Source organism: Pholcus phalangioides, unplaced genomic scaffold, assembly GCF_987345545.1.
Source record: "Pholcus phalangioides strain wild (caught in Gottingen) unplaced genomic scaffold, Ppha-v1.0 ptg000007l_1, whole genome shotgun sequence".
In the NCBI taxonomy this organism is placed as follows: Eukaryota; Metazoa; Arthropoda; class Arachnida; order Araneae; family Pholcidae; genus Pholcus; species Pholcus phalangioides.
This window is the reverse complement of record NW_028301600.1, coordinates 18,458,720-18,473,850: the sequence shown is the minus strand read 5'-3', so window position 1 is coordinate 18,473,850 and position 15,131 is coordinate 18,458,720. Positions and strand designations below refer to the sequence as shown.

The 15,131-nt window shown below is 37.3% G+C and overlaps 1 protein-coding gene across 4 annotated transcripts in view; it reads right to left on the bottom strand.

Moving 5' to 3' along the window:
- Nucleotides 1–15,131, bottom strand: part of g (adaptor-related protein complex 3, delta 1 subunit-like garnet) — a 281,738-nt gene that overhangs the window by 86,103 nt on the left and 180,504 nt on the right. For all 4 annotated transcript variants that reach the window (XM_089232772.1, XM_089232771.1, XM_089232769.1 and 1 more), the window contains exons 16-17: nt 8,664–8,895; nt 4,178–4,323 (exon numbers count right to left, since the gene is read on the bottom strand). In XM_089232772.1, the coding sequence (XP_089088898.1) occupies nt 4,178–4,323; nt 8,664–8,895 (378 nt within the window). The remainder of the gene's footprint in view (nt 1–4,177; nt 4,324–8,663; nt 8,896–15,131) is intronic.

Genomic DNA, 15,131 nt, shown 5'->3' with positions numbered 1-15,131 from the left:
CATATATTTTGAATAACTTTATCACTCCTTATCTCATGCCCTTGTGGGGCACCTCAGGGCCACCAGTGACTGTGGGAGAGAGTCAGAGTCGTCATCATTGTCAATGAAATCTTCTGCTCCATATAGGTAGGGGAACAGACAATGGTGTGAGAAAAAACAATTGTTTTCTCTGGCACATTCCACTGGTTTTAGATTAACCCTGGGCAGTACTAGCTGTGAATGGCATACTAGCTGTAAATTTGTCATCTCTGTATAATCCTAGAACCTCTGCCACCTTGTCCACGTCCTTCTACAAAAAGTTTCAGAAACCCTCAGATATGAAGTAACTCTTGGAAAAAGAACAGGTAGAATAAATACAATCAAACAAAAACTGGTGCAAGAAAAAAAAGTTGTAACAGACACACCTTTTTAAGAACAAACAATTTGACTAAATAAAAAAAATCATTTAATCAAATTACTTTAATTTTCCAAAAACGAGACATTTTGCTGAAATCGGGATGTGTAGATCATGACGTATATTGAAACAAAATGTAAGCTGCACACAGGTCGAGCATGACTTCCAGGGTTAACGTTAATGCTCCGAGATTAACTTTACACTTAAACAGTGTTCCATAATTTAAAATGTTTGGAAACCACTGGTCTAGTTGATCATGGGTGGAAATAAAGAAATGGTGAATTTTTTTTTTTGAGGGTTGCTGGTACACCATCTTGGTACATGTCAGATTTTCTCGCAGACTTGTTCCTGTTGTGTTCCATCTTAGAACTGCAAGCCTAAATTTTAGAATGCCAAAATAGCACTGTAATTGATTAACAATGCTGCAACTAGATGCATGGTCAGCAAGGGCAAGCACACATTTTGGTATCCCCTTGTGATGTTAAACCTCTTCTAGTATAAGCTGCTGGCGATAAATTTGAATGATCTGTATTAGATGTAAAGCTGATGAATGTGGTAACCATGTTCCACATTGAAGAAAGGTTAAGAAAGAAAAAAAGAAATAAGGGTGAGAAGGAACAGTACGTAGATAATTGTATACGAAAGTATTAGTACAGTGCCTTCCTTTTTCATCGTCAGCTAGAAACTGATTTTTCAGTTTTTTTTACTTGATCTCTTCCTCATTTCTATGTGCCTATATAATAAAAAGATTACATTATATGAGTGTGTGTGTGTGTGTGTGTGTGTGGGGGGGGGGGGGGGAGAAGCTGAGGAGAACCGCCACCATCGTTATCAGTTGATCATTATCTCGTTGAGACATCACAATGGTGGTGAGAGAATAGAAGGGGAAAATACACAACTCTGTTTCATATGATTATAACCCTTCGTGATCAGGAAAAAAAAGTTGAAGAAATAGATGAATTCAGACATGCCAACACTGGCTTAAAGCTCGTCAGTAGTGATAAATGTTTAACTATGAGGATTCCCTCATAATCATAGTAAAATAAAAAATATTCACTCAAAATTTAATTTTAAATTTTAATTCAAAGTTAATTAAATACAGTACCTGAGTAACACTGGAACCTAGAGGGCTCCAGGCCACATGAGCCCCCTCCCCATCTCCTGAAACAATGTTCCAAGGTCACTGAGTCCCTTAATTATTAAAACCTGTTTAATAATTCATGAATATTCAATGCAATCCCAACTTGCATATGCCCTTGTTGAAGGTATATACAGACGTCTAGCAACCACAGACCCCCCTCTTCCCTGTTTTCTCCATATCAGAGTTGCTATGGAAAAACAAGTTCCGTGAGCTCGACCATGCGCTATGCAAATGAAGCCATGTCTGGACTGTCGCGCTATCTCAAAAACCTGTTTTTATCCCGCAGCATGGGGCAGTTTTGACGGAAAACAGGTTTTTGCGCATTTGGGCATCGAGTAACTCAGCCACCTCATTGGGCATTTTGCCTGTTGTGGCATTGTATTTGTATAACACCTTCTTTAACAGAAAGCCTTCATGCGAAGCTTTGACATCACTGAAGTTGTCCATTTCACCTGCAGCGATTGGATAAAGCAGGCCAATTTATGCAAAATCTTAACCTTTTTTGCAGTATATGCAATGATTATAAGTGAAACAGACAACATCAGTGACATCACAAGCTTTGACCAGAGGCTTTCTGCTATAGAAGGTGTTAGTACAGCAACAGGTTTAGATGCTGCTTTACAGACTGCCTTCCATGCACAGACAAAACAGATTGGGTCAGAGTTTGTCTTCTCTCGAACTCTCTCACATGCGTATATAAAAATTTATTGTTATTGATTTTTCAAACCGATTTCCATAGTATTGAGAGTCTCCTGTAGCTCTGTAGTTCATTGCGACCATCTGTAGCAGTTGGCAACTCAGTGAATTGAATTTTTTCTACTGGTGTTTGAAAGCAATATTATGTCCCTGATCGTAAAGAGGTTAAAAGACAGTTTAAAGGGTGAAATTTGCACTCCCTCTGGTCCCGCACCAGGGGCACCTGAATGGCCTGATCCATTCAGGTGCCTCTCTAGAGATCTCTAGAGTTCCAGCCATTAATTAGATAAATCAATTATTATATATATACAGAGTTGCCAACTGCCAATGAACTACAGAGCTACGGGAGACACACTCAATACTATGGGAAACTATTAACTGCTCCACTTACAAGCGATTGGCAAGAAATTTGGATGATCTCTGACAAACCGGTGATGAATATGATAACTTAGTTCTAACGTAATGGCATGTAGAAAAAAAGTGTTAGAAAAAAAAAGGAAAACAGTATAATACTATACTCTCTCTCATATCTGTAATACTTACAGATAAGAGAGAGTAGGTATGAAGTATATATTTCTCTTTTCACCCTCATCTACCTGTTGTCTTTCCCCTTTTATGTTCATGTATGTAGTAGAACCTATTAAATCTTAGAGAAAAAGCTTTCTATCTCCTCATGACAGAGGTAAAAAGAACTACTTTGTCCATACGGTAGCAACAAAGTTTTGTGGTGATGAGAAGAGAGGAAAGAAAACCAATAGACTTGTTTGAATTTATCCGAATGCCATTTGGATGTAATACAACATCATTGATCGTAAAGTGTTTAAGAATATCTAGTCTGAGTTTTTGGCTGCATTTTACTTATTTTTTTATTGCATCGACCTTTACCATAACGATTAATTTGTATACGCATGTGAGAGAGTTTGAAAGACAAACACGGGGCCAATCTGTTTTGTCTGTGCACGGAAGGCAATATGTGAAGCTGTGTCTAAAAAAAAAATTACTTTTATTTTTTTTTATTTATTTATTTTTTTAAAATAAAATATTTTTATTTCATTTGTTTCCAAAGTTAAATAATACATGAAACAGTCAAATCCAGTGCTTATTTTTTATTGTGATTTTTGAGTGATTATTTTTTATTGTACTATGATTATGTTGTCATGGGGGGAGTTCCTATAGCAAAGCTGAACATTCATCACTACTGACAAGCTTTAAGTCAATGTTGGCATGCCTGTATATATATATATCAGTATGAATACAATAATATATTCTAATATAACCACTTATACAGTATAATTATCACAATAAATTACAGAATGAATTATCATTTTACATGCTATGTAGATCAAATTTTCATTTTTTCTTCAGAAATAAAACACCATTCACAATATTTGACACTTCCCAATAGCAGCCACATTTTTATGGTCCCATTAGTGGCCATTGTTGGAAGGTTTTACTGTTTCAAAGAATGAAATTTATCCTCATAGCTGAAACCCTGCATTCCCACTAATGTCCTAGTGGCTTTTCTCTGCAATCTTTCACCGCATCTGATATCTTCAAAACCATATGGCATACTCCAAGCTAGTATATACTAAGCCTCCAAAAAGCGGAAGGGAGAATACTCCATTGAGAAAGATTTGCTTGTGAATCCTCTTATTTTTCAACCTTATTTGGATATGTAAAAAATATTTGTTGTTAAACACATTCTTTCAAAACTCCAATTAATATATAATTCACAATTACAGTATTTGTTTAGTAAATAACTTGACAGCCTGTATGATATTTTCTTTCTTATAAATAACATTTCAGACTTATTATTTTTCATTGCTTCCTTTTCAAAAGTTATTTTTTGGTTTCAGGGTTTCAAATATTTTAGACAGTTGAAAAATTCAAACTTTTAAATCATGTTCATGCTTTTCATTTGTCTGATACTTGAGAAGCAAACTTACTTTTCAGGAACTGGAACTTTTTTTTGAGCTTTTGGAGCAACAGGATTTAGTTCACCACTGAACAGAGCGATAAGATCTTGTGAAACACATTCACCTTTGGTTTGTAGCTTTGATGCTTGCTTCACCAAATTTAAAATACAACAAGCCTAAAAAACACAATTTTTTTTAATGCAGCCATAAAAAAAGATGAAGTTGAATATCACATGACACACATAGTTTTCACAGTCTTCCGAGAATTTAGTACACTCTGACACTGATTTCATTAGCTATATCAGTGTTTCCCAAAGTGGGCAATGGGATGGTCTAGAGGGCGACAGAAGCTACGGTTATAACATAAGATTTTATGGGCTTGTTAGGGGTGATGAGAGAAAATTTTCCTGAAAAAGGGGGGCGATGGAACAAAAAGGTTTGGAAAACTATGGATTATATTGAAAATGTTTAGTTATATAAGTGAAAAAAATTCAACTAATATAAAGGGTGGTAATAATTTAAGCGACTATTTAGAGAGTTGTACAAATAAAAATTTAAGGGCCATAACATGCTAAATGCCCAATGAGGTGACTGTTGAAAAAAAATGAAAAACCCCCATAAAATATAGATATCAAATATATCTAACTTACAGCAACTCCAAACAAAAGCAATTCTCATGAAAAAATTAAAACCTATAATAAAAAATATACTTTCAATAAAAGCTATGGTTGTCTTCATGTATGGATAGCTTCATTGATTTATTCCAACACAAATATCTTATTTCTTCTCAAACGTGCTAATTGTGGTAGACTTCACAACAGATAGTAAGCCATTCTATTAGAAAGAACTCCTTGGGACGACACAACCTGGAGTTATCCCTAGCCAATTAATGTCTCCTGGTCAAAGAACACGACTAATGGTATATAACAGGATTATTGGTTTTTTTATTGCTCTTATTGGATTGCTGTATTTTTGATATAATTTAGATCAGTATTCGACATTCATATTTTTTATGGATGTCTTTTTTAACCCTCTTGTTGTGAATTTTGTATGTTGTGGCCTTTGTATAAACTGTACAAAACATTTTTTTCCTGGTTCCCAGCTAGTAGACGTGATGCATCAAAAATTACTGTTTCTTTGCAGTTCATTCAATTTCATCCAGTTTTAATTTTGCAGATGAACATTTTTTTCGACATTTTTCTGCAATTATTTTTATCCCTTATTCCTGATTTGGCAACCAGTGGGGCGCACAGGTCAGGTCAAATAGACGCTCAAGGAATCTCCATGTTGATTACGTCTTTCATAAGTGTCTCCAAAAACTCTTTCTCTGTCGGAACCTCAAAAACTCTACCCGTCACCTAAGACATCTCTGCTTCCAAATCTACATCCTTCCTGTACTCTCATATGCCTGTGAAATCTGGGACCCCCATACTCTCTCCAATATAGAGACAAATTGGAATCTATTCAAAATAAATCTGCAGGCTTCATTCTTAATTTTTGGTCATCCTCTGCCTCCGTCACTGAACTCCATCACTGAGTCACTGCGCCAACTCAATATGCAACCACTTTTTACCCATAGATATATCTCTCGACTATCATTCCTTTTCAAAATCCTTCATGGGCATTTTCATATCGACACTTTGAATTTTCTAACTCCAGCTTTATACTTTTCAAAAAGAATTAACCATTCACAAAAATTGAAACCCATCTTTGCATCCACAGATTCTTTCAAATTTAGTTTCTTTCCTCGAACAATAACCGATTGGAGCAACCTCCCGTCAAACATTATTTATTGTACAACAGTTTCTGATTTTCTTTGTAACATCAATTGTCTCTGTCAAACTTCACCACTGCATTCCCTTGTATACGCCTCGGCTAAACAATATTGAATAAATAATTAAAATAAATAAAGGAATTGATTCATGCACTGGTAAACTTTAAGAGGAGTTTCATTTTCAGGATGGAATGAGTGCCATTTGTGAAGAAAGTATTCGCTATAGGGTAAACCTATGATGGTACCAAGATAAAATGGAGCAGCTTCGTATAGACCAGGCAGACTACCTGAAGATGTGAAAGATACACACAAGTACCATTACCTGGTGCTCCTGTATGTCCATGAGATTAAAAGGAACCAGATTTGCTATACATGTATTCTTCTTGAGTTACCTTCTTCAAATTGAATATCAGGATTTTGGTTTGAGAAAGTGTCAGTCTGCTTTAACATGAAATGCCACCAACCTGACATGCTGAAATTTAAAGATGTATGCTTCTCTGTTTTCGACACAAAAAAATCATTGTGTATGGGTGTGGAACTCTTGTTCAACTGCAAAATATGAACCCAACCATCCAATGCATCCATCCAGACATTTTTGGTCTTTGGAATTATCAGGGTCAAGGTAGCCTATAGTCAATTGTAATTGTCAGATGTCACTGTGAGGTGACATCCACTTCAGGAAAGTTTTTTCACTGTGAGGTGACATCTACTACAGGAAAGTTTTTTCACCGTGAACACCAAATATGCATTCAGCTACAAATACTCAAGCAACTTCCCCAACGAGGTGGCAGAAAGAAATGGGGTAAAAATGCCCACATAACAAACTTCAAGAGCAATACGTTTGTACAAAAAGGCAGTGTGATGAGAACAAAGCTAATTACTATCGTCACTAGAAATAATGAATTTAAATATTCTGTTAATCAGCTGTAGAAAGTGATGGCTTGAATAATAAGAAAATCAATTCAACACAAAGCAATTTTACTTAGTTGCAGGCTGCACAAAATCGCCTCATGCAGCCTACAGGCCAGCTGTTGGCCACCACTGGTATATAGATGACTAATGGAGCAACCTATCCAACCCACTCAAAATTTTAAACACTTCAATCATATCCTCCAGACACTCTTTCAATGTGAAAATATTTAAAATATAAAGTTTTACTTCATAGCTCCACCCTGGGTACCAACAAGAGCCTTCTAAGCTTTTCTCTGCACTCCTTCCACCAAACCTATATCCTGAAGGCTGTAGATATTTGGTCTCCAAAACTGTACCAGTACTCAAGACCAGGACAAATTTTGAATCATTTTTTAAGCCTCAAAAAAGCAACACCACTTAGGGACAATGTGAAGACACATTTTTGAATATCAATTTCACAAAAATCCTTGTCCTCCTCGCACAAGGATATTGGTGTATGGGCGACGAAACATCCTATGTGATGGAGTCACTGGCAACTTGAACGAAACAGTTGTAGTACAAATCTATATTATTTCTTTATATTTTTGTTGCCTAGATTGTACAATGGGTAACTATGCATAAGATTTAACTCGTATTTTCTTTTGAAATGTTCCTGATGCAGGCCTCCTTTATCTCCCACGACTGGAGAGAGAATACATGTAATGTAAATGTAGGTCAAGCACACACATGTGTACAATATAGCAAAAATCTCTTACCCCTCCAAGATAAACCCAGTTAATGTAAATGGGTTTAATTATTTCTCTCTGCATGGTAACAACATGGTCTGCTCTCACCGAATAAAGCTTCTTCGCCTTATAGAAAACTACCACTTGCTCACTCATTCATCAGGGCTCACACATTCCTTAAATTGTGACGTGTCTATAATTTAGGTATGTCAGGAGTTAATATTCCAGGTTAAAAAAAAACTCTTATTTTCTCATTCCATAGAATGTAGTGAATTTGGAGAGAACTGTTTATATTCATCCAATTAAAGCCAACTGCATGTGAGGTAAGAGGAAACATGCCAGGCCCATGATTATGAAAGACAAAGAATCACACATGGGAACAGAGATATTACACATGTAGATATCTAGATCATCTAATGTGATTGTCTGAGGTAGAATATAACTTTTTGACAATGTTATATGACAGGCTATATTCAGAATCACTGTAATAAACTGCAGCAAAAAATTTGAATTTATCAGTGAAACTTGTACTGTGCTTATGAATCAAAAACTCATGAAAATGCCAGAATCAATGACAGTGGTCACATCACATGTTTGAGTAATACTGGTGGTAGGCTGACACTGTTGAAGAGTTGGACATGGGAAAACATGTTATGACACCTACATTAATAAACAATAACTCAGAAGATTTCTGAAACAGGTATATCTGAAACAGAAATAGAGGTATATCTAAAACAGAAATAGAAGTATATCTGAAACTCATTTAGTAGTATTAGGCCCATGACCATAAACCAGAGTTGTGCTGGTTTGAAAGAAAGCTCCCAACATGGCCGTGTTACGTTTTAGCTAGTGGAGGAATCCATATTCACTAAAACATTTATTAGCCTAGATGTCACAGTATTTTGTTATTCCATCTCCAATTGATAAATTTAAAGAACACTAATGATATAGTTTCACTCAAATATGCAGAGCAATGTATGCTTGTGCATACATATGTTGCATCGATCATGCTTGAGACAAATACAATTTCTTGAAAAAAATTACATTTTTAACAAGCAAATTATTTTTCTTGTAAATGGTAATTATCGTATGTTTAAGCACTCACCCTCTCTTGCACTTCCAAATCAGAACTATGAATGAACATGGGAAGCTTTTCAATCAGGATATTTGCCACAGATATAGCATATTCCATGTCCTCCTGTTGTTCTGCATCGGACACAATTTCAGCATAAAGTTTTGCAATATTTTGGATGTAAATACTTTGTATGTGTAAAGGCAGCTGAATTACTTTAAATGACAACATTGCTTCTAGAGTTGCCTTTGGTTCATTCAACATTCTGTGAAATGGAAAAAGTTCCAGTTTTACACAAGCATCATTTATATACCATTCATATATCATTGTTAACCAACCTTTTAATATCACAGACACCCTGGCAGCAAAGATAAACTCACAGCTTTCTCCATAATACCGAAATACAAATACAAGGCCACACACAATTGGCAAAATTCCCAATGAGGTGACTGAAAAAAAGATGTCCATACACATATGGATGCCATATTTCTAAAATACAGTAACCCAATTAAAAAGGCAATTACAAAAACTATAAACAATATATATACATGAAAAAATATTATACACCGCCCATAAAGAATACCTTATGGTTGTCTTATTCTAAGTATGGACAGCTTTTCGATTTACCCCAACATGTTTATCGTATTTCATTTTAAACGTGTCAATTGTGTTAGAATGTACAACCCCCGGGGTAAGCTATTACATTTATTAACAAACCTATTAGAGAAAAATTCCCTGTGACACCATAACCTAGCATTGTCCCTTACCAAGCAATACTGGTGTCCCCTTGAAAAGACAGTTGATTGACGGCAAATTAACAAATCATGATCCACCCTATAAACTCGATCATGGTATCAATGGCATAGCTGCCAACATTTAAAAATGAAAATTAGAGAGATTTTCGCGCGGACCCGTATTTTATACTAAAACTACTCCCTAATAAATAGAAAAGGGATTTTTCCAAATAAAATAGGGATTTTCAAAGGCATCTGGAGTGTTTTCGACCAGTGGGTGCTCACACAAGCTTATGCCGGGGGGGGGGGGGGGGACCCTGGACAATAGCCGCGGGTGACAAAACCTTGAATCACTGGATTACACTAAAATTTGTAATGCACCCATGTTCAGCTCCAATCACAATAAAGAATTGGCCCCTAGCAAAACCGGGGACAACCACAAGAATCTTCTCACAAGTTTCTACCGCTGGTTGTTGGCAAACTTCACTGATCGTTTAATAGCATTTTTAGCATTGGGGGAAAAAATGAAAGAGGAATATATGGTTTCAAAATCTTCTTTCCTTCCTCAGAGTTACTTCCCCCATACCTACATATCATTTAGCCCACCCAAATTGTGTCCAGCTGCTACTTCAACTTTCTGACCCAAGGGGATGTCAGTCAAACTGAAAAACCCCATCTTTGCATATGCTCCTTGGAGAGAATTTCTTCACTAATTGCAATAGCCACGAGCGCTTTTTTATGTTATCAGGGTGTGAAAGTAATCCTTCCTTCTGTCACACGGAACCCTTGTGATGGTCCCAGATGCATACTCCTTTAAAGAATAATATTATGAATAGAATAAAAAGTGAATTTTTTTTAGAGAGATAGCTTTTTCTCAGCCCAAGATATCAAGGAAACATTTATTTTCTGGATATTATGCTGAGGTGAAGTCGGAAAGGAAAGTCAATCCTTCGGAAGAACCGAAATAATGTTCCAGCCCACGTGATCATGCGCGGGGCTGCCTTTAAACTAGGGATCTAAAAATCATACCTCCCCAACTGATGGGGGGGCTAACAGGGCTCTTACCAAGAATGAAAATTTGATTTGGCACCTCCCCCAAATTTCCCACCACAAGTCGCCTATTCTACCTTGGAAATACTGTATACCACGGCACCCTGTCTTGACTGATCTCATGGCACACCTTTTTTAGGTAGGAACCGTGGCTGTACTCAGCACTGTTTGACTTCCAAACAAAAATAATGCTCCAAATGGAACCATGGCTCCAGAAGCGTATGCAGGAAGGAACAAAGAGGAGGCCTCCACGTGATCAGAAATAGATAACTGAAAAAAATTCAAAATATTTAAGAAAATGTAATTAAAATATCATATTGGTAAATAGAGAAAATACCCATATGATACTTTAATTAAATTCTTTCATCTCAAAATGCTAATTTTTAAGGATTATTATTTTTATTGTTAGTATTAAGATTTTTCGGAAGATATTCCCTGTATCCTCTCTATGGCATCCTGCAATAGAGCCTTGGACTAAACTTTTTGTGCCCTTCTATAGGTAATTTGCAATGTGTAAAACAAAAGTATGATAAGAGAATCACCCCAGGACCCAGGCTGAAACCCTGTTGAATAATACAAATACAATACAAATACAAAGCCACAACAGGCAAATCGCCCAACGAGGTGGCTGACTTAACAACATCATGGATCCCCGAGCCATTTTTGGAGGCCCTACCTACTACTGCTACACCCCCCCCCCTCCAACGAATCGGTACATGCGGGAATGTGCGTGTAGTGAAACCTGATGTGAAGTTTTTTGTTTCCCTGTAATGCTTGTTATGTGTAGTGCTGCCATCTGCCACCAGTTTTTCTAACTATGAGTGAAGTGTTATGATTGGACGATTTATCGTTGTGGGACTGTTGCTCTCTGTGGCAAGACTTTTTAACGGGGAGATCGGCTCGCATTTGCGCCTTGAAGTTGGGAACCACAGAAAACCAACTTCAGCCCACCACCACTGTGGGGTTCGAACCCGGATCTTCGCATCGCGAGTCCGTCACTATAACCACTCGACCACCACAGCGGCTGTCCGGGAGCTGTCCCTGCCCAATATAGAGGCTTTTGCTATACATTAATGTAACAGTTTTTTTGCATAAACAAATTTAGATATCAGTGGTTCTAAAAGTGCACGTTGCAGTTCCTAATGGGTGTCACTGAGTTTGTAACATTGATGCGTGCCTGTTCTGTACTCTAAATCGATTTCTTTCAGCACTTCTAGAAGGCAGAGGAGAAACGATGGCTAGGACCATGAGGGCATGGCTCCACAAGGGTGGAGCTGACAGGGTTCCAGTGCTGGGGCCTGGGTCGATTCTCATAATTTTTTGTTTTTCGCGCAATAAATTCATTATAGAAGGGCCCATGAAAGTCAGGTCTGGGGCCCCCACAAAAGATACCATTCTAAGTGCATCTTTTGCGCCCTTACAATCTCATGGCCTCCACATCCTGGAGGGGGCCATGCACGAGGGAGCTGTGATTGGCAAGCACTCGAGAACCACTTGATATTGTAGAAGTGGAACTATTGCTTACCTAGCTGCTTCAAATAAAAGAAAGTCCAGACACGCAGAGGACTTGCCTTGATGAGCAGTCTAAAATAGTGGATCTTAACCTTTATCTACTCGCAGAGCCCTTTTTGGTATATAATTTCTATGGCGGAGCTCCATAGGTTCGTCTCTGTTATTTATTTACCAAATTTACCGATTTATTTTCTTCAAGTGACTGCGGAGCCCTTCCGGAAGTGCACATGGAGCCCCAAGGACTCCGCAGAGCACAGGTTGAGAACCGCTGGTCTAAGGAAATAAATGCCCGTACAATTGCACCACTATCAAGACCTTATAAGGACATTATCCCATATCTGACGGCATAGGCGTAAGCAGAATTTTCTCGAGGGGGTTCCAATTTTTTTTCCTGAGGGGGTCCTGCAAAATAACACTATAATCTTGGAAATGAATTACCTTTTGGGTTTGATAATACGATTGAATAATCGACGTTAGATATACCCAAAATTCTAAAAAGAACATGGCTATACGCATTTTGGAACTATATGAAGTTCCTTCATCAGTAGCAGAAAGAAAGAAAATATTGAAAAAACTCTTTATAGCGGAGACAATTTGACTCTGGTCTACAACAGCGAGTAACTCCCTGTTCTTCCCAACAGGAGAAGAATTGAATGCCAACTCGATTAAAAAAGCAACTGACTCTGATGGAAATTTATCAAAAATCAAACAGAAAATTCAACAAGATCCTGAACTTTCTTATGAATATACCTTAGAAGATGGAATCCTATTCAAAGAACAGAGAGTAGTAATTCTGAAAATACTACAGAAATCTGTTTTAAACGAACTGCATCGAACACATATTGGCATCACAAAAATGAAACAACTTTCTTCAGACACACAATTCGCACAATTGTTTCAGACAACGCAACAATTTTTGTCAGCGACCAGTTCAAATCTTATTGTGCTAAAAATGGAATCTTTCAGAAGCTTATTGCACCTGGACATCCTGCTACTGATGGCTTGGCCGAGCAAAATGTACAGACATTGAAAAATCGATTAAAAACAATGTCTAATGAGTGAAATTCAATGCATGCGAAAGTTAGAGAAATAGTTCTTCGATATCGAGCCACTTCATTGTCAAATGGTAAAACTCCGGCTGAAATGTATTTGCAACGCAATATCCATATTCAGTTTGATGCTTTTCGACCCAGGAAACACATTAACAACACTGAACACACAATCAAGTCTAGGCAATTAAGCGTGGACAGAATACAAGCCCATACAAGACAGAAAGCCTGATGTTATATCAACAATCGAACTGTATGGAAACTTGGTACTGTCATTCAGAAATTTGGAAAGCGCCACTATCAAGTGAAGGTGGATGATGGTTATTCTTTCAAAAGGCACATTGATCAACTAAGAAGAACAGAGCATGGCCCCCACATAGGGGGGGGGGGTGACAGGGCTCTAGTCCTGGGCACCGGGACGATTATCATAATTTTTTTGCTTTTTCACGCTATAAATTAACTACAGAAGGGGCCCGCAAAGGATACCAGCCTGGGGGCCCCGCTACAGGATGTGGGGGCCATGGAACAGAGGTTCCGAAAAAGTCAGTTACATTCTTACCAACTACCAAATTTAATCATAATGAGGATTCTGATGAACAGATTCAACAACAACCCAGATGGCAAGACTTCTGTTATCCAGAAATGCATCAGCAACAACCTCATTACTCCCAGAATTCAGATATTCAACCGCAACCAAGAAACAGCCAGCATGTACCAGTTACAGACCAACCTGATACCCAGCTTCGTAGGTCAACACGGCAACGCAGATTTCCATCATACCTGCAAGAGTATGTAACAGATTAACTAGCGTGGGAGAACTGTTGTATCTGGCAACAAAATATAAAAACAGTAGTCAAGACCGTCCAGTGTGTGTGTTTACGTCCTCTATCAATCCCGGTCACACTGCTAGTTGCTGTGTTATGTCTTTGTCTATATTCTATACATTAATTATTAATCAAGTTAGTTCTCGTTATGTTTTCATTAATAAATGGTATATAATAATATCGCATGCCTTTTAATCAGCCTTACCTCGAATAAAATAAAGACAAAATAAAGGCATTAATTGATGCAAACCGGACAACATAACGATCAATTCTGAAGTGTACTGTCATCAGCTATACAAATTGAATGATTCACTTAAACAGAAAAGGCCAGAATTTATCAATAGAAAAGGCGTAGTGTTCTACCAAGATAATGCGAGACCTCATACAAGTTTGTTAACTCGCCAAAAGCTTTAACAGCTTGGATGGGATAACCACAACCACCATATTCTCCAGATCTGGCACCTTCTGATTATTATTTGTTCCGGTCTCTACAAAATTTTGTAGACGGTAAAACCTTTACTTGACATGAGTTCAAAAATCACCTGGATCAGTTTTTTGCCAGCAAAGAACAAATATTTTATGAGCGTGGAATCATGCTGCTACCAGAAAGATTGCAAAAGGTATTGGACCAGAATGGACAATATATAATTCAATAAAATATTTATTCACTATAAGAAAATGGTCTTTCATTTTCATAAAAAAAAACAAAATTACTTTCCGAACAACAAAACAGTTTGAGTTTAAACAATTTGGCTCTCAAAAGAAATTTCAATCGTTGTACTGTTGATATTTGGCTCTGTTCACTAATGAGTTTGCCGACCACTGTCCTAGACCACAAAGGCAACCAATATCTCAATCTTTTCTTGGAGCTCATGTGCACTGAAAAAACTTTGTATGGATAGCAGAGAGTGACATCCTCAGATAAGTCGCCATCTGGTAGCATTGTCAGAAGTTGTGAGCTTGGCCTGAGTCAGGTCCAACCGTCCATGTACAGTCCTGTTCAGTGCACATGAGCTCCAAGGAGATTGAGAGATTCATTGCTTTTGTAGTCTAATGCGTTCACCCAGGAGAGTGAAAGGACGTGGGTTCGATTTCCCACAAAGGCAGTTGAATTTTCTCTCTTTCCAAAATATATCTTCGAAACAGCCAGTTGTTAAAAACCTTCATATAAGAAGTTCAATGAAGATAAAATATCCTGCAGACTCCTTTTGATACACCCGTAGACCTCATGTTGAAAAACACTGATTATACCTATGATATTTTTATTATTTTTATTTTCTTTCTTTTCTTGATAATTTTTTATTAAAAATCATTTTTATATATGATACTTTT